An 18,933-nucleotide genomic window follows, 5' to 3' on the forward strand; every position below is an offset into this window, starting at 1 on the left:
TTTCGGTCTTCCTGCGCCTAAGATTTAGTAATGTTTGAAATTCACGGTCTTGCCTGTGCCGTGATATGTTACAATGTCTGCTATGTTACAAGTCAAGAGAGATGCCTAAATAGTTGCCATAGCACCCTATTTATAATGACATGCAATAGCGTTTTAAATGTGTGGGATGTGTATGGGGGGGGGGGGGGTATGTTGCCATGACGAAAATTGTATAAATTATAGGAGGCATGTTGTCTCTAAAATGTTGTGTTTTATAAACTTTACTATAACCTACCTGATGCAGCATAAAATGCCCCAAGTTAACTTCTTTGCCTTCCTTTCTGCACTTCCTTCTTCCTTCTAATGCAGCAGTATTCACTACTAACCATTCATATTTTTAATTTTCCGTGACGCATAACACATCATTTCGATGCATTTCTACTACCCGCCATTGTGATAGGCAAAATATTTGCCTTACTTTTTTATCTCTGCCATTCCATGTGCCATAAAATGATGAGCATGTGCTCATATCGCAATAGGTGTCCACCCCACTTTTGAAAATTTAAAAAGTGATTAAGAACATATCAAGCACCCAGGCCAGTAAACTTCTGAATGTATTGAATGAAACAAGGTGCTCCTCCGCATCAACCACATTTCCCAGTGCGCTGGTGCAGAGCAGTGAAGCTTTCCATGCTCACTCCGGTAAGAAGCAATGAAGCTTCACATGAGTGCCAGCACAAAGCTGGCTGGATGCAAGCGGTGCAACTGCTTTAAGAAAATAGGGGTCCCACCAGACTACAACACTGCTCCTGCACCGTTCTGACTTTCAGCGCTGGAACCTGCAAAGTGCCCATCCCATATTTTTTACAATTATCTCCAACCATTTGATGAGCGCTTTCTCAATATTTTACGGCACATAGCTTCTGGTAGGAATGCCAGTTTCTTTGTCTTAAACACCAGCTGGTGGAGTACCTGCGAAACTCTTGAAAACCCATTGACAAACTTGGGGATTATGATTCTAACCCATTGTTCATAAAGCGATTGTGGTAAGATTTGTTTGTTATGCCAAGAGCACAATAACACTGATCTTGGGAAGCTGCTTTTAACCACATTTTGATATCATACATGCATAACATGCCATTTACGGCAAAATTAACAGGACACCTGAGCATGGTAAGTTATCTTGAGTATTTATCATTCTTCTGTTCTTTTTGGGATGAGTTTTGAGTGGAATCCCCTTGCTTGAATGGGAACAATATAAGGCTTAAAATTTCACTGTTAATTATTTTTCAGTAATTTTTAATACATTTTAAATAAACTTTTTATTACTAATGAAAGACACAGGACTTGTTTATACTAACACTTCTTTTTACTGTAGGCTGCAAGTCTCCAAGCAAATATCAAAACTTGCCAATTTTAAATTAAGGAGTGCACAAATCATTCTTCTCTAAGAGGCTTAAAGGCTTTACTGAAGATTGGTACTCGGATAACTGACACTGCCTCACACTCTTTGTAATAAAATGTCATTCTTTTGCTTTAACATTTGTGGTACACTGTTTCCCCTCTAATGTGTGGCACACGCCTTAATGCTTTCTGTAACTCTAATGGGATGTCTGGATCACCAAGTGGAGAAAGGTAATGTACTCCAAAATTTATGAAGGGGAAATAGGCTCTCAGAATTTATTGTTAAAAGTTTGCCATTTGTCACCAGATTTAAAAAAAAAAAAAAAAAAAGTGTGCACAAGAAGTTGCGTTTATAATGGTAGAAGAGTGGCGTAGTAATTCCGTAAACACAATAATTAGGAGGTGCATCCACCAAGGACACGCTGTCAATATAATTGAGCATCCAAAACAACAATGTTATTCTTCTATGTATCATCATTGGTGCAATTTCCTGCACTCTTTCCAGTGTGCCATTTGACCGTTAACCAACAAAGTTGCTCTGCTCTCTCTGAAAGCATATTTTATACCTTTTGTGAGTGACTCTCGAAATAAATTTGCATACTGGTAGCTGTGTGTGTTTCTTTTTATGTACCACCACATTATAATTCGTTGGGAGTAGTTTATAATAGACTCCGTGACTAATGAAAGAGAAGTTTAGGCACACTAAGATGTGATTCTCGGTATAGTGGGCATACCTCTGTAATGCAGATTTTTTTTTGTTAAAGCCAGGAGTGCAAGTTTTATGGAGGTGCTAATAAAACATTTGGCACGATGCATGTGTTGCTGAAAAATTATTGGCCCATTCACCTCGTTTGGACAGAAGGTAAATAACAAATAATCACACTGACGCACTGCCAGCACATCGAAGCAAAAGTTTTGCAGCAGGTGAGTAAGGCACAGGCACAAAAAAGGTACGTGGACACAAAACTTTGTGCACATGCTTGTGTGCCCAAACATAACTTTACATTTTAGCTCTGATATGGAAGGATTTATGCTCCGCTCATATAGAAAGGTACTTCGCCAATTGTCTTTTTACTTGATTGCAAACAATGAGCTACTATAGCCTTTTTTTAGAAAAAATCTTAAGGGTGCAGGCGAGCTGGTGAATATTAACCATGTTGAATTAACCCGAGACTGGGGTAGAGAAGAAACATCAAAACGTAGAAGGGACAGAAAATAGACAGGACGACGTCTCAAACTCAGCTAACTCGTTTATTTAATCCACCTCCTTATATAGTCTCGATCTCAAGGTCATCTCCACCAACACGAAAGGACGAAGTCTATACAGATCAAGCGCCACAGCCTTCATCACACAATGCAAGAATGTTGACAACGTTTACAGGTCGACGCGATAAGGCAACATCCATCCACCCTCAAACTTGAAGAGAAGTATGAACTGTGTATAGAATAGTAGTAGTGGAAGAGATCCTTTTGTTCAAGTTTGAGGGTGGATGGATGTTGCCTTATCGCGTTGACCTGTAAACGTTGTCAACGTTCTTGCATTGTGCGATGAAGGCTGTGGCGCTTGATCTGTATAGATTTCGTCCTTTTGTGTTGGTGGAGATGACCTTGAGATTGAGACTACATAAGGAGGTGGACTAAATAAATAAGTTACGTGAGTTTGAGACGTCGTCCTGTCTATTTTCTGTCCCTTCTACGTTTTGATGCTTCTTCTCTACCCGTCTCAGGTTAATTAAACATGGCCTTTTTTTCCTTCTTTGCCACATATCTTCCTGTTTTTAAAGTTATGGTTAAGAGTAGGACTGGAATACGAAGTTTCAGCCCCAAACTCTCTACTCTGAGAAATTTGGAGATCGCTTGTGAAAATTGCAACAGTACCAAAAAGCCAGATTGAGTGCTGTAGCTCGTAGAGCCTGGGATGGTACTCATTTGACCGCATAGGCAACTGCAGACAAGAAATACACCCAACTAAATGTGATGGGACTTTTTATTACAGCAACAAAATGAGATACATTTTCCAGTGCTCGCTTCAGCTATAAGTATCTCTTGCTGTAATTAAACTTGTAACCAATCCAGTGCAAACACACTATGACAGCCACCTGGTTCGGGCCTTCGGCCTACATGCTCTACCCCCGTCTCTCGTGAGCAGAAGAAATGAATTTCAAATTAACTGATGTCGCCCAGATGAAGTAGTGGTTCGAAAATATTTACCGACACTCAGCTTCCTCTATGCACTGGTCCAAATGAGAGTTGTCTTTGTCCTAAACGATCGAGTGACTTTATATGACGCGAATTTGGTGTAAAAGGCAACCTCCACTGGACAAAACCCGGGGAGCTTCATCTCGATCTAGCTTCTTTACTGCCGGTGTGGTAGCGGAGTCTGCTAAGCATACTTCCGGGGCAGAAATTATTAAAGTGGTAGAGAAATTTCAATCAAACAAGCCGCTTGTGTGGCTCAGAGGTGTAGCTTCTTTTCCGGCGCCGCTCATCGGGGCTCTGATCGATGCATCAACCACTTCGGTCCACGACGAACACTCGAGCAGCGCAGGTGGGCACAAAAGCGAGGTGCTCGCCCTCGAAGGATAGCATGATACCGCTAGCTTCCGCCGGTTGCGAGTTGCTTTTCACTACGCACTCCGACACCGGGCGGGATGTACAGGGTGTCACAAAAGAAAATTTACACGGTATTTTTTACCGCAAAAATAAACTAGGCGTCGCTGAACGCTCATTCTTCGCCCAAAGGTAGTGCTGTAGGTCACAACCAGATGCCAAAGTTTCAGCCCGATCCGTTAACTTAATCAAAAGTTATAAGTGATTTTCTGAAAATTTCAATGGGAAAATGGCGGCCGACGGAGTTTTCAAACACATGGGGCTCTATGGCACCAGAAACCGAAAACGGGCGAAAATGGGCTTCATTTTCCCATTGAGATTTTCAGAAAATCACTAATAACTTTTGATTAACTTATCGGATGGGGCTAAAACTTTGGCATCTGGTTGTGACCTCTAGCTCTACCTTTGGGCGGAGAATGAGCGTTCCGCGATGCCTAGTTTATTTTTGCGGTAAAAAAGACCGTGTAAATTTTCTTTTGTGACACCCTGTACTACAGTCCACTCTGGTGCAGAATATAAGTTCTGGTACATGCAGCTTGTAAGCAAGGCGCTGCACAGAGCCGTTCGGTGTCAGCGGAAATCCCGATGCCTTCTCTCTTCGATTAGGTTGGCGCTCACTCACCTGTTATTGACAAAAAAGGAAGTCTAATTTCCACGGAAGAGAGACTACCGTCTCGATTATGGGAACGTTTTTATCAGTTTCTTCGTAGCCTCAGTCACGCCGCACTCAATCGGCGATCACCGTTGCTCTGTCGCCGGTTGTGTCACCGACCGCTACCGGCTAAACCGACTGAACCCAGACTGAACGCTTCACTTACACGCCTTCAATGTCGTTTTCAATGTTGTGACGTAACGGTTTGCTGATTGGTGCAAATGGCTTACAAAAAGTTCAAGCTATAACCGCTTGGGGAATAATTGGCACTGGCGGCGGCCCTTGCACCTCCCAATGGCCCAACTCTCCCAATATACGGCTCTGGTACCGCCGTCCGGCGTCCCAACGCGAGGAGCCCACATTGGCCTCCGTTTTGCAGGCGTCACGTGACAGCACTGGTTCCCGCGATCGCGCCTCCCTTCGGATTTCCCGCTCTTTCGTCGTCTGCTCTTCGCTAGATTCTAACGTTCCGCACTCGGTGTCTAGACGGTAAGAGTTCATAATGACCTGGTGATCAGCGTGAATGTGATTATCCTAACCTGCTCGTTGATCTTGCGACGTCGCCGCGCTCTGAAGGGAAGGAGGCGCAGGTTTTGGGTCCGGCCGGGTTGGTTCTACCGAAACACCGAAAGACAGGAGGGGTCTGGCGCGCCGCCGGGGCTTTGCTGCCCCGGCGGCGCGCCAGAGACGAAGGCTACTTTCGAAAGTGTCACAAAATCAACACGACATCCGTCACAACAGAGACGACATGCAACAAGTGCCACGGAGAAACTCACTTGTAATTCCGAATTCCTCTCCTATAGTTTCCCAGTGGTTAGTTTCAAGGATCCGTTGGGGAAGGCATCGGAGGGAAATAGGGGGAGCAGACGACACGAAAGACGTCCTTCGCTTCGAGAGGCGCCGAGGACCGGCTTGAGCGTTGCCATGGCATCGTGACGTCACTATCTACGCCATCTCCCATTGGTTCCTTTCTTCTGCGGCGTGCGGCGCTGAGCTATGAACCGCGCAAGGAGCGGTTGGGTGTGCGGCGCCGCACGTCGTGACGTTGAAGCCGAAAACTGGTTTCCGCCGGCAACCGGCAGCGACGACCGTCGCGCCGCAGGCCTCCGAAACGCCAATGTGGCGCCTTCGCAGCGCGCTTTTTGGCAGCCGCCTGGCCGTCCCGTCGTTATCGCCGTTTCCCGCGTCAAAACCGCCGTCGTAGTCTCACCGTTTGTGATTATTTTCTCTCGAAGGTTCGGTCACACTATGTGCCCAGACCAGGGTTGTAAAAGTTACTTTAAAACTGTACCTAAGATACAGTTACAGTTACTCCTACGAGAATGTACTTAGGTACGCACCTAGGTACTTGCTTAAAGATGTACCTAGGTACAGGTATAGTTACTTTAAAATTTATAAAAATATATTGGAAGTAGAGCTTTTTCATACACTAAAAAACGAGTTCGATAAATGTGCTTTATTGGTGTCAATGCGATGTCCACATCGGTGTTGAGTCCTCATGTGCCTTGTCCCCACGCTCCAATTGGTTCACCGAGGCCACAGCTTCCAGTGTTTACCATGTCACACCGAAACCGCCGAAACTCGCTTATTGACGTTCTTGCCTTCAGAGCCGGTGTTGACGCCGATGGGTCCAGAAGACGTCGGCCGCATGAAGAAACGCATGAGTCGAGTGCATGTGCCCCTAACCTTTGCGACGACGACCGAAAGGCTTCAAGCTTCCTCGTTTTATTTTTTCTTTCGTTAGTCAGTAGAAAAATGAGCTTTTTTTTTTTTTTTTTTCTTTCGGCATTCTTTTAGTTTTGATAGCTGCAAAATTTAAGTCCGATTTATTGAGTGTAAACTGTATTATATATGCAGTGTTACATTGCTTTACGATTGTAATTATAATTTATTTGTAATCATATTTTATATTGCATTTATGGCAGAGCAGTGCCACCACCAGGACAAGATACGGGCAACAGAAACTGCGCACATCGTTCAAGTCATCTCCTCCCTTGTATGGTAGTCAGAGGAGCTTCAAGCACGCAATGAAGTCGATTTTGGTTTGAGATGAAGGAAGCAGGTCGCTATTTTTCCTAAACGGAGTTCCGAAGCGATTAAATAAATTGGTGTCGCTAGAACCGCATCGCTAATTCACCGTTCGCTCAAATGAACACCTACATTCACTAAAGTCACGTCGTTCGATGAAATATCATAGGCGGGGCGCTTCGTTTGCAAAAACGTCGTTCGATCAAGTCAGTGCCTCCAATGCCGTACCCAACTCAATGTTAATCACGGCACATGGTAGTGGGTTAATACTTCAAGATTTATATTTTCTACCATTTTGACGAAGTGAATAGAAAAGTACCTGTAAAAAGGTGCTTCACTTAGTTACAAGTTACTGGAGAATGTACCTAAGATACAAATACAGATACCGAGAAATTAAAGTACCTAGGTTTGTACCTCAGGTACAACAAAAGTACCTAGATACCGATTTCCAGTTACTTGTACCTAGGTACATTACAGCCCTGGCCCAGACTGACGCCGCAGTTGTGCTGACGTCGTCAAATGTCGTAGACGCCAAAATGTTGCGAAGAGTCCGGTGCAGACGTCACTTGCGCCTGGCACACGCCCGCCCCAATCCCGCCCGTCGTTGCCTGGAGGATCACGTGACATCTCGTACCACCTGATAGCCATGTTTTTGCGGCCTGATGTCAAGGTTGCCAGACTGAGCCCAAGTTTTGGTTTCGATTTCTGCTAATGTTTAAAGTAAGATTTCACAATTGTGTATTTAATTTTTAGCGAAGCAAATGACGCTGTGACCTTTATTTGTGTTTTTTTAATGTGAAAGCACTCATTTTCTCGAAATTTTCGGAATTGAGTGGAGTTGCCCTTTAAGCGGAAATACGCGCTCTCATTTGCGGGTCGCTTTCACTTATGCGGAGATAATTAAATATCTTAGCCAGCTCAAGAACTGCAGCTCCCCTCCCCCCTCCTCTTCATTTCACCCCCCCCCCCCCCTCTCCCCCGCCCCAGCACACGGAAACCTTCAGATGCCTGACGAAGAGGAACGTAAATGTTTAAGATAATTGTTCTAGACATGAAATTAAAATCCAATAAGCGAACTCCGGCATGCGTTTTCTAATTATTCGTACATTACAACATTGAGCGATCAACGGTCTGGGGAAATCCAAACTACGTGCATTGTTTAGATTCTTTTCCAGAAACTGGATCAACGAGATTCCTCCCACCTCTCCCTTTTCTTCTTTTCCGCAATTTCTTCCCGCAATCTTCCCCTTCTCACTCTTCGCTGTCACTTTGTACCTCCCTCCTTCCGCTCTCTAATGGCGTATTCACATGGCGAATGCGCCATAAGACCCCTATTAGCACCGAGAAGTTTGGGTGGCGACCCCTTAAGGTATGCCGGGGTAACATCACGCCGTGGAGAGCATTTTTCTCTCACTCGCCCTACTCGTCTCGCGGCGGCTGTGATTGCGTTAGCTGTCGGCACACCCGCTTCTGCTACCCTTTTTTTTTTTGTGCACGTTGTTCGTAAGAAATGTGAATTATTATACGCGGCGTTATTACTGTAAGGTCTGTAGCTGCAGGCGAAACTTCAATTAACATTCCCAGCATGGTTTCCAGGGCAGGCAGCGCATAAATCAACAGCTGGTTTATGAAAGGAAAGAAATGTGGTCACACTTGCAGGAGCATCGCAATATATTTACATCTCAGACAATCAGTGCTCCTGATGATTTGAATAAATTAACATCATTTTTCATCTTTGTTTTTAAACAAAAACGTCTCAGCAAAAAAGCTGCATTCTGCTGGAGCGACATGTTAAATTATTCTGGGCCATGGAAAGAGAATCACAAGCGAGACTTGCCCGAAGGTCTTTGATATAAATGCCATTTGTATGCCCGCAAAGCGGGTGTAATGTTCTCCTAACTCATGAGCATGCGAAGAACGGAATTTCGGTGTCTGAAACATTTAGACCTCCACTTCCTCGACCCCTCGCACGATCACCTTATATCGTGTGGAGAGGGCGGGAAGGTTCATGAAAGGAATTGCCTCCGCTGATAGCTTTCTGTGCGTATAACCTAATTATAAAGGTAAGCGTGACAAATACATTTAGAGAAAGGTACGAAAATCTCGTAGCTATAACACTCTAAGAAAAAAGGGAGGAGAAAGGTAGCAAAAGCGAGTGTTCCTCCTTGTGGCGGACAAGTTGCCCAGAGAAGGGAGGAACGGCAGTTCAGATGAAAGGAGGAGGGCGAGTTCCTCCTTGTTCAGTTGGCGCAGGGGTAGAACATCGCGCTACTGACCAAGTGGTCAACGGTTCGATCCCCAGGAAGGTGTTTTTTTTTTTTTTTTTTTTTTGTAAAGTTTTTTTTTTATTTTTGTTTACCAAAACACACATAAACAAACCCAGACCAATGAAAGGAAAATTAAAGTCCTTATTATTCTCCGAGACGTTTTCCTCCTCCAGGCAGACCGGAGAAAGCTTTCGCCCTCCCGACCCATCTTCTTTCGGTTTCGTTTTTCGAGCACATCGCGCACGTTGTTTAATAAATTAATGTTGAGTTGATTGAGCTTCAGCGGCAGCGAAGGCCGCCTGTAATTCCGTCTTCTAGTCCAAACGTGCAGAACATTTCGGTTGCATTGACGTTTTTACCACTAATTTTATCAAATGAGCTAACGAAGCCGCTAGAAACAGCGAAGTTCCGGAGCAGTGCCAGCAGTGCTACATACACTGGGTAAGACGGCCGTCTCCAATTTGCGGGACACACGCGGAACTACAGCTGCTACAGCAGCGAAACCACGAGGAACTGTGTCGACGTTTTCGACGTTATGGAAATCGCGGGCACTGCGTCCAAGGAAGGCAGGTTTTCCTGCCGGCTGCCTGGGTGCCTTCCGTGCTGAGTTCGGTTCCGTTGTCCCGTGCCGAGTGCCAACCGGCGTTCAACGTGATTCTTCTGCGTGTCAGCAACATCGTCAACGTGGTTCTGTATTTCTTCGTGTCAGCGACATCGTGATGGCAGTGTTGTGGGTTGTGAACAGAAGACTGGAGTTATCGCCGATGTGACCGTGTGTTCGCGTATCAGTGGTGTAACAACAAGATGAGATGACGTAAACTGTCGGGCATTGATGCCGCTGGTCGGGCCGTTATCGGAGGGGCTGGGGTGTCGCAGGATGACATTCCGCTTTACATTAAAGAGTTTAAAACCACTTGAGGGATTAGGTGCAGTCGATCGACGTGTGGATAGTCATGTTGGAACGCTGGTCTGAACGGTAAGCTCCTATCGTACAGTGGCCAATGTGACTGTCGGTCCCCGAGAGCGATTGCGCTCTGGGGAAAAGACAACACTACGAAAGTATGACGGAAAGTACGTATATTTATAATGGAAGTTTAGCAGAAAAAAAAAAAAAGACAGGCAAAATCGAAAAAAAACGCTATCCTTTATTTTACTGTTTAAATATATTACGGTTCCTGTAGAAACTGCCCTCTAAGTGGCGCGCTGGGATGAGCGCTAGAAGTTTTCGAGCTCGCAGCGGCGCAGCTCCGTACACTTAACAGTTGTCGGAAGTCGCGGCTTTGACTGCATTCAAGTTGATCGAAAAGCGATTTCTGTGCCCGTGAAGCATCACTTCCAGCTGTGTGGATATCCGCTCTACAGAGATTAATTCAAGACGGCAATTGCAGCTTTGCGCGAACAGCACAAATAGAAAAACGAACACTACGATATAAATACTGGCTACGAAGGGCCATGCGGGAAAACAAACTCATGGCTTGGAACCACATTGGAGCGGCTCGATTTATTGGCTTTCAAATAATTATGGCATGATTGAGCGTCTTCTTTTTAATAAGAGATTCATCCCCTGAGCCATTAAAAATAGCCTCAGATGTATGACATTGCTGGAAAAAAATGAACATGTTCGGAATATTTTTTTTTGCTTAGGGAGTCACCGAAAAATTCCGCACGTTCAAAACGACCACTATAAAAGACGGAAACGTAGGACTCGCTAGTAGTGATCGGGGTAGTGTGCTGTTGTATTGATGTTTGTATGTGCGATGCGTTCAATATATGTTGACCTGATGTTTGTAGTGTGCGCAACGTGTCTACATGTGTTAGAGATTCCGAAGAAAAGGAAACGCAATTGTGGCGTAAGAAAATAAAAATATTTTTTTGTAAAACATGAATTGGGCGGTACCTAGCGCCACCTAGCCTAGCTACGTGCGATTACTCTGCTTGACCCTGCCATCTGGTGGCAAGCGATTTAACATCCTTTTACGCTACGCGGCTACGCCATAATTTCGTGTTACCGTGCTGAGATAAGCCAAGAGGTTTCTTCGGATTTGCTTTTTTTTGAGAGCGGCTTTTGGTTTTGCGGGCGAATGATTTTCACTCCTCCGTGATGTGCGGTTGACGCTACGGTTGACGAAGGAATTGTGGCTCGAGGAATAGCAAAGGTAGGACATAAAGTGCGCGAACTGAGTGCCGGTTGTCTCCGTTGAACATCGCAGTGTTGACGATGAGAAGACTGAGTGACTGCATGCTTTCGAAACGTAAGTTTCTTTACCTGCAGGGGTAAAGAAACTTCGGAAACAAATACAGTTCGCGGAAAGCTCGTGTTACGTTTTTATTTCCTGCTCCTCTCGCTTCGTGCAATAGACTTAGTGTTCTCGTTAAGCCTTACCGAGCTCGATTTGCTCGATTTGTGGCCGCCATAATGAGATGCAGTCGACGGAGGAACTTTTCCTCCCCTGCTTAAGGGACGAAAGTTTCTCCCTTTCTGAAGGAACATATGTGTCAAGAGCGTTCCTCCCTTTAGGGAGGACTATACTGACCCTTTTTTCTAAGAGTGAAGTCTCACCCAGCGTCTTCTACAGCGGGCAAACGAAGTCCCGCTTCTCAATGTGCTTACAGCACACAATGGCCGATGTTGACGGTGCCTTTCCAATCCCTAGCCTGACTGTCCACGCTTTCTTTGATCTCGACGTCTTCTGGTGGTAAAATCTGATACTGGCTTTTTTGGGGGGGATTGCATTGCGGCACTGAACAGTGGGTCAGGATGATCACAAGCCTACGATCGTGAGGAAGCGCGCGCAGGGGAGCGAGCCGGATGCCAGAACGCGAAGGGGAGTCCTTCGCCAGACGTCATGGTACACCTCACCCAATCATGACGCAGCGACAGCAGCAATGCTGGCGTTCGCTCCCGGGGCTCAACATCTCTGTGCAACATGCCCAGGTGGGCGCAGTTTTCCCCAAGTCTAAAAATATTACGATGAATAGAGAGAAAAGATGGACAAAGAGACATCTGCGCCTCTTCCTCTCAGCTCTTCGACTCGTTTCGTTATGGGGTTAATGGTAAGCTGCGAAACCACCTCACCCACTAAAGCCTCAGCCACACAGTTTTTTACATCCTTCAAAAGACACGGAGTACTGCACAGAGATCTATGAGAGAATTTATCCGTGGACACGCGTCAAGAATGTTCGAAGCAGGTTCGCTTGATGCGTATGCGTGCTATGATCACGCCTAAAATTTTTTGTATGACCGATGTGACAGGACCTTCATACGAGGAAAAAAAACACACCTCAGACCAGCGTTTGCAGACTGTCTTCTGTATGATGTATTGGTAGTGCGACTACGACTTTACCCTTCAGCAGTGTGTAGATGCAGGGCTACGGAAACCACGCTAGGTTTGCCAACTTCGCACAGTCATTTTGAAGGTTCATGTAGCCTCCTTTTCTGCGAGGAAGAAACTTTCCTCTGGCATTTGCCCTTTGTGCTGTTTCTATCCACGTTACTATCTAGATTACCTCAGTTGTGGAACTCCCGAGGAAGGGGGAACCCCCCATCACTCACTTGTGTCCGCCTCCCGTTGTTTCAAGCGACATCTAGATTTTCGTTTCATAACTGTGTGTTCCATAGAGTGTGGAGGAACGCCACCTACTAGGCGCTGTGCTTCGAAACGTAAGTATTCCATAGAACGCATTGCAGTTACCGTCGCAGCCATCCGGCGCGTCGAACGGCGGGGAGGAGAGTCTATGAGCAGTTTCGTAACTGAGCTAATCTAATAAAGTGGGTCACATCCCACACAAAAAAGATTTCCTCGATGATTATTTTTCTTTGCTGGTATTGAAATTTCGAACGATAGGACGACTGGCTTTGCCTACTTGTATAAATATTTTTTTCTTTAAGGGAAGCGGTATTATTGCGAGTTATTACTGTGTTCTTTAATTTAATTCTATAAAAGGACTGAGATGGTTCAGGCTGTTTTGTATCTCGGAAAGCGGCCGGAAAACCCTCCTGCTTATCTTGTACAATGGGCTGCGTTTGATTCTCTTTGTGCCCATTGCGTTCCCGCTTTCATTTTTTTGTCAACGCATGCGGACGCTCTGCCTGCAGAAAGGCGATAACGCCTAGACTCAGAAAGCGTGTTTCAGACCAAACGGAACTATGCTGGCGAGTTTTGACACAGACGCCTCATTACTTTTCGTACAAACATTTTTTTTTTTTTACAGACAGAAGAAAGTGTATTATTAATATAAATACGAAATCCGGAAGCTTTACCACGCAGTACGAAACTCATACTTTCTGCGCTTGTACGTCTACACAGTCTATAGGAAGGGAGGCATCAGTTTCAGGCAGCGTCCTAACTTAGACCTAGCCATCTAAATTGCTCAAGCTGAGACGTAAGACACTTGTAGTGGCATATATCTAAGTTCCACGATGGTGCCTGGAACATGCCTCCAACTGATGTGCTTAGTCTCCTATCTTTGCCCATGCATCGAAAGCGGTTCCTAAGTGGCAATAAATGACGTCACAAAAAGAAAACGGAGTGTCATGCTGTCGGATGTCGCGATCCTGGCGATGTGACGTAGAAAAAGCTGGCGAAAAAGCGCGAACAAACACAAGTGTCGCTGTCGTCGTGAAGGCGTCCCAACTCCTGGCTGCAATAGCTTCCATGGACTATCAAGCTTGAGAGCGACCTACCACCGTGACGCCGCCAGGCGGCAGCATGCCGCTATAATGACGTCACGAGGCGGAAATCGAGGAACCGCTTTGCGGTAAATTTACGCATCGATTGGAGACGCGCGTTCCAGGCACCATATACCACACGCATTGGAACACTCACGGCTCGGGAGTGTAGAGGGGCTGGGACGGGTGCCTGATGTACTGGGTCGAGTGGAAGACGCGGAACGCCAGTCCCGCCAGGAAGTCACGCGACGACAGGAGTCCGGCTACGGGTCTCAGCGTAAATCCGGTGCAGTCTGCGAGAACACGCACGAAAAAGAGACGTAAGGTGACTTTAATGAACGATTCAATAAATAAATGCACGGGTTTTAAAGGCATATGGGCTAAGTTCGACCAAAGGGGGCCAATGACGTGTTAGCAGCGACCTTCGAACAAAGGGGGGGAAGAGGGACTGGGGGGATCCCCCCTTCCGAAATACTTCGAAATTGTCAAAAAAAAAAAAAAACATATATATATTTCTAAAACTTCTAGTAAACAGATATTTCTAAAACCTAAAGCAAACATAAACACAAACGAAACGCTTTTATTACATCTGGGATGCACCACGTTTGTACACATGGCTTGCATTGACGTCACGTCGGCCACTATTGCTCCGTACCATGCTCTTGCGCCCGTATCTTTTGCAGCCTACATTTAAAATCATGGAACCTGATTTTCCCCACTAGGCTTGCCAAGAAAAACGATTTCTATTTTGCGAAATTTATGTTGCAGAAGGTAGGGGCTCAGGAGTATGGTCCGGAGCAATGGCTGCGGCTACTGTGCCATTTGAAGTCACATGCAAGGCATCTATACGACATCCGCCACTTTCCCCGTTGGTCTGCATGCGGACGCTCAGCAACGGCCGAGCCCCACTAGAGCGACAAGCAGAAACAACCGGCAAGCCGGAAGCACGTGCAGGAAGCAGACGGAGGTATCTTTGACAGGCTCGCAATCACTCGCGCGTAGTTCACGAGCACCGAGAGACTAGGGTCGCCTTGGTATCACGCTCAGCGCTGTGGCAGCAGGACGTTTCAACGTGTTTTACTAAACCGGAGCGCAAACTGCATTTTTCAGGGACGAAGCTGCGCAGGGGCTAGCCATGTCCGTATGTCCGTCCGCCTTCGGGTGCACGTGCTCCTGCTCGTGAGCTCACGCGCTCACGTGCTCACGAGCACGTGCTCCCGTGCTCGTGTAGGGCAAAAAAAAAAAACGCATCTCCACGTGGTGAATGATGTTGATTGGGGCGAAGCTCTGGTGGTGCTTGCCTGCGTAGACGGTGAGCCGCAGCGTGCCGAGCCTTTTGTTCGTTTTCATCCATGTCAGAAAGAGAATATGTGGTATGGAACGTGGTTATATACGCATTTGAGCATTTGACCGCAGCGTGACATGGCTGAAAACGAACGAAAGGCTCGGCATGCGTCTACGCAGACAAGCACCACCAGGGCTTCGCCCCAATCAACATCATTCACCACGTGGAGATGCGGTTTTTTTTTAAGTCTAAACTTCTGCTGAGCTTCCTCATTCGCCGAGCCCCCTGCAAAGATTCTTGCTCTCCCTGCGAAGATTCTTGCTTTATGAGCCAGCCCCAGAGATTTTTTGTCCGTGGCATGTGACCTCGATGACGCCACGTAACATGTGGACGTCGCGTTGCATCATAAGGTCACCTGACACCAAGTCGTCATTTGACGTTGTGACAGTTTTATATATTCACCAAACCTTGAGTTGCGACCTTTATAGTGTACACGCAAGGGGAGAATCTTTTACATGATGCTACGCGTTTAGAACGCCTCTGGAAAATGCCGAGCGAGACAGCCAGTCGTTTCAGACCGTGCGTACCTTTGAGAAAGTTGGAGACGTCTTCGAGCTGGGGAACATTGTCTTCCCGGTAACCGCAGTTCTCCATCAGGAGCGGGAAGATGTGGTTGTGCTCCCGGCAGGCGTGGGTCTTGTACAACTTGGTCAGCTCTCGAAACACGATGCCCCTGAAGACAACCGAAAAGAAACCATTAGACAAAGCTACTTGCCGTACCTTACATAAGCTAAAAACGTGAAAAAAAAGGGAAGAAAACGTGCAAAAAGAAAATGAAAGAAAACAAGCGACGTTTCAAGCGTACGCCCTTCGCCAGACTATGGGAAAACTGTAGTAAGTTACAGCTCAAGAAGGTAGGGCGAGGGAAAGAAAGGCTCGGAAGAGAGAAGCAAACGAAACGCTGGAGAGGGGGAAATCATTCCTCTCTCCAGCTTTCCGATTGCTTCTTCCTCCTGGGCCTTCCTTCCCTCGCTCTACCTTCTTAGCTCGTTTCACGACACCCGTGCCCACGCGTGCCCGCTCGCAGCGTGGAAAGGGTTCGTCTTGGTTTTAAATAGGGATGCCGCGAACTTTTTTCGAATCGAAGTTTCGATGATCGAATCAAGCGGTTCGAAAGGTTCGAAAGATTTCGATTTTTCGAATCGTCTATATCGTAAAATTCGACGGAGGTCGAATTTTCGAACTTGTTAAGCAAAGAAGTTCGAGGCTTTTCGAACCGTCGACCTTATTACGCTAAAAAATTCGATCTTTTTCGAACTTTCGAACTTATTGCGCTGCAAGGTTCGATGCTTGTCGAACTTTCGAACTTGACTGACCAAAAAATTCGATGAATTTCGAACTTTCGAACTTATTTATCAAGAGAATTCGAAAAGTTTCGAACTTTCGGATTCTGAAAAGTCTGAAGTTCGACGAACTTCGAACTTTTAGGGTAAAAGTTCGACGTTCGTCGAACTTCGAAAGACCGGCGGACGGTTTCATTTGATTTCAAGTAGTAGGGTACATTCGTAATTTTTTTTCTCGAACTTTTACACGCGGTGCTGCGTTCCTTACGAAAGACAATGTCGTTTATTTCAATGTTCTGGCATGCTTAGGTTTAAAGAAATAAATCCCCGAAGGGGCGAGGAAGGACGACGGGTTTTTAACGATTATCGTTTGTGCCAGATTTGAAGTACGCTGCAGTCGGAGCTATTTATGGTAGATATGTTATACTTTTTTAAAGAATGATCTATGTATAGCCTAGGTAAGTGCCGTCTTAAGATGTGATTATTGTTATTCAACGTGAGTTTCGAAGAAATGTCCAAACATGTATCTGCATGCAATTATAACCTAAACTTGATATTTATTTTCGTCTACGTTGTTTGAGGTATCGCATTTAAATTAACACCACAGACAGTACATATCATTGCCATCTGCAGAATACGAAATAATATATTTATTGTTTTTTCACGTTGAGGAATAAATTAACTCATGGGAGAAGATTTCTAATAGTGTTCAAGTTCAGCACGTCATTAAAAGAAAACTTTTTTTTTTTTTTTCGCTTCACGTTCCTGGGACGTGTTTCTTTTAGCCTGTACAGAGTTTGGTAAAAGAGACTTGTTTCGAAGTTCTGAATCTCTGAATATGCAAGAATAGAACACTTCCGACGAATTCTTGATAGTTTTTTTTTTCTCCTGCTCTTATTCCCGCATTTATTCTTTTTTTCTTTTTTTGTTACTATCGGCACAGGTGTTTAGGTCGAAAAAACAGCTTTGAACTTCCGAACCACTAAGCATGTGACGAGCAGTGCCTTCTGACAACGAGGTTCTAACAATGACCATCTACGCAACCTTTTATGCAGTGAAGAGCGACAGCAGCCATACATATGCATAAATAATTTCAGATTAAAATAAGCTCGACCACGCCCTCTTTCCCCGTATTGTTTTCTTTAACAGTTCGAAATACCTGCAAGGGGGAGAAGGAGGCTGAAGCCCCCCCCCCCCCCCCCCCCCCCCCCCCCCTCCGCTACCCTCTTTCCCCCCGTTTTTCCTCTTCCGACGCCACTTGTGTGGTAGAACGCTCCTCGACCTCGAGTTGTGTCGGCTTTTGTGCTTTTTGCGAGGCGATTCCTCCGTCCCAGAAAATAAACCTCCAGGACAATTATAAACTTCACCGGATCGGGTGCAAGGGGTGGCGAGGTAGTTTGCCAGGTCGCTTCAAGGTTTTTCTGAGCCTCAACCTCCTGCTCGTTCTGGCCGTTTCGAACTGGATGAGTCTCGTAAAACAGTGTATTCGTGCAATCACTACTGCGTGATGCAAATTAAAGACCCCCCCCCCCCCGGGCTGGCGGTCACAATTCTGCAATGGCAAATATTCTAGCACGTCCGGGACACTCACCAACTTCGCAGAATCTAGATATCACACCCTAACTTTTCTAAACTTGATTTCATGAAAACCAGTGAGTCGTGAAAACGTTATTTGAAACTGAAACCGTGGAAAAACTTTAAGATCGGACTTCGAACTTTGAAAACTTGGACTAAAAAGAAATTCAAAATCTTCAAAGATTTTTTTTTTAATTTAGCGTTAAAAGAGAATCGAAACCTTCGAACTTTTCGAACTTTATGCAAAAAGAAATTCGAAATCTTCGAATTGTTCGAACTTCGTGTCTATAAAAATTCGAAGCGTTCGAAGTTTTCGAATTTTTTTTACACAGAATTTCGAGATCTTCAAATTTATCGAACCTGAAGTAAAAAAATATTCGAAATATTCGAATTCGAAATTTTGGAAACCGTGAAAGCTTCGAAATTTTCGAATTCGAAACTCGGTCGGTACGAAAATATCGAAATTTTTCGAAATCGAACCTCAGTTCGCTTCGCAAATATCGAAACCTTTCGAAATCGAACCTAGGGTGGTTCGCGACATCCCTAGTTTTAAAATCGCGCAAAAGACGAGGACAGAGTAAGAAACACAAACGACGGACGAGCGCTCGTCCGTCGTTTGTGTTTCTTACTCTGTCCTCGTCTTTTGCGCGCTTTTAAAACCAAGATGAATAACTACCAACTAGCCCAACTTTCCACCCTACTGGAAAGGGTTCGCTTCGGCGGGCACTCCACGAGTGGCTGCACTCTCTGACTTCGTTTCGGCGCCGGCACTCGCGTGCATGCACCCACTGGGCGCGTTAAGTTAACGCTCTCGAGCGCACTCCAGCGGTCGGAGTGCACTCCAGCTTAAACTAAACGACATCGTCTCATTTCCGGTGCACGGTGGCGGCGCGCGGTCCGCGAGCTCCATCGTCGGAGATGGTGCGCGAGAGCTCTTACAGGCCGGTGTCCGGTAAGATGATTGAGTTCCGATCTCACGGCCAGTCTCGCGGTGGTCTCATGTGTCTCGCGTTATATTCTCGACGGCGATCAGGTGGCAGTCCGTGCAATCGTTCGTCATCGTGGGGGATAAAATGCTGGTGTGGACAGGTATGCATACATCCTTCAAATGCTTGTCGAAG

The 18,933-nt window shown here is 45.8% G+C and overlaps 1 protein-coding gene across 1 annotated transcript in view; it reads right to left on the minus strand.

Moving 5' to 3' along the window:
* LOC8053492 (protein henna) overlaps positions 1-18,933 on the minus strand; it is a 146,734-nt gene that overhangs the window by 45,508 nt on the left and 82,293 nt on the right. The window contains exons 7-8 of the mRNA XM_042293311.1: positions 15,482-15,627; positions 13,767-13,902 (exon numbers count right to left, since the gene is read on the minus strand). Of these exons, the coding sequence (XP_042149245.1) occupies positions 13,767-13,902; positions 15,482-15,627 (282 nt within the window). The remainder of the gene's footprint in view (positions 1-13,766; positions 13,903-15,481; positions 15,628-18,933) is intronic.

This window comes from Ixodes scapularis, unplaced genomic scaffold (genome assembly GCF_016920785.2).
Source record: "Ixodes scapularis isolate PalLabHiFi unplaced genomic scaffold, ASM1692078v2 PGA_scaffold4__175_contigs__length_147842914, whole genome shotgun sequence".
NCBI classification, from domain to species: domain Eukaryota; kingdom Metazoa; phylum Arthropoda; class Arachnida; order Ixodida; family Ixodidae; genus Ixodes; species Ixodes scapularis.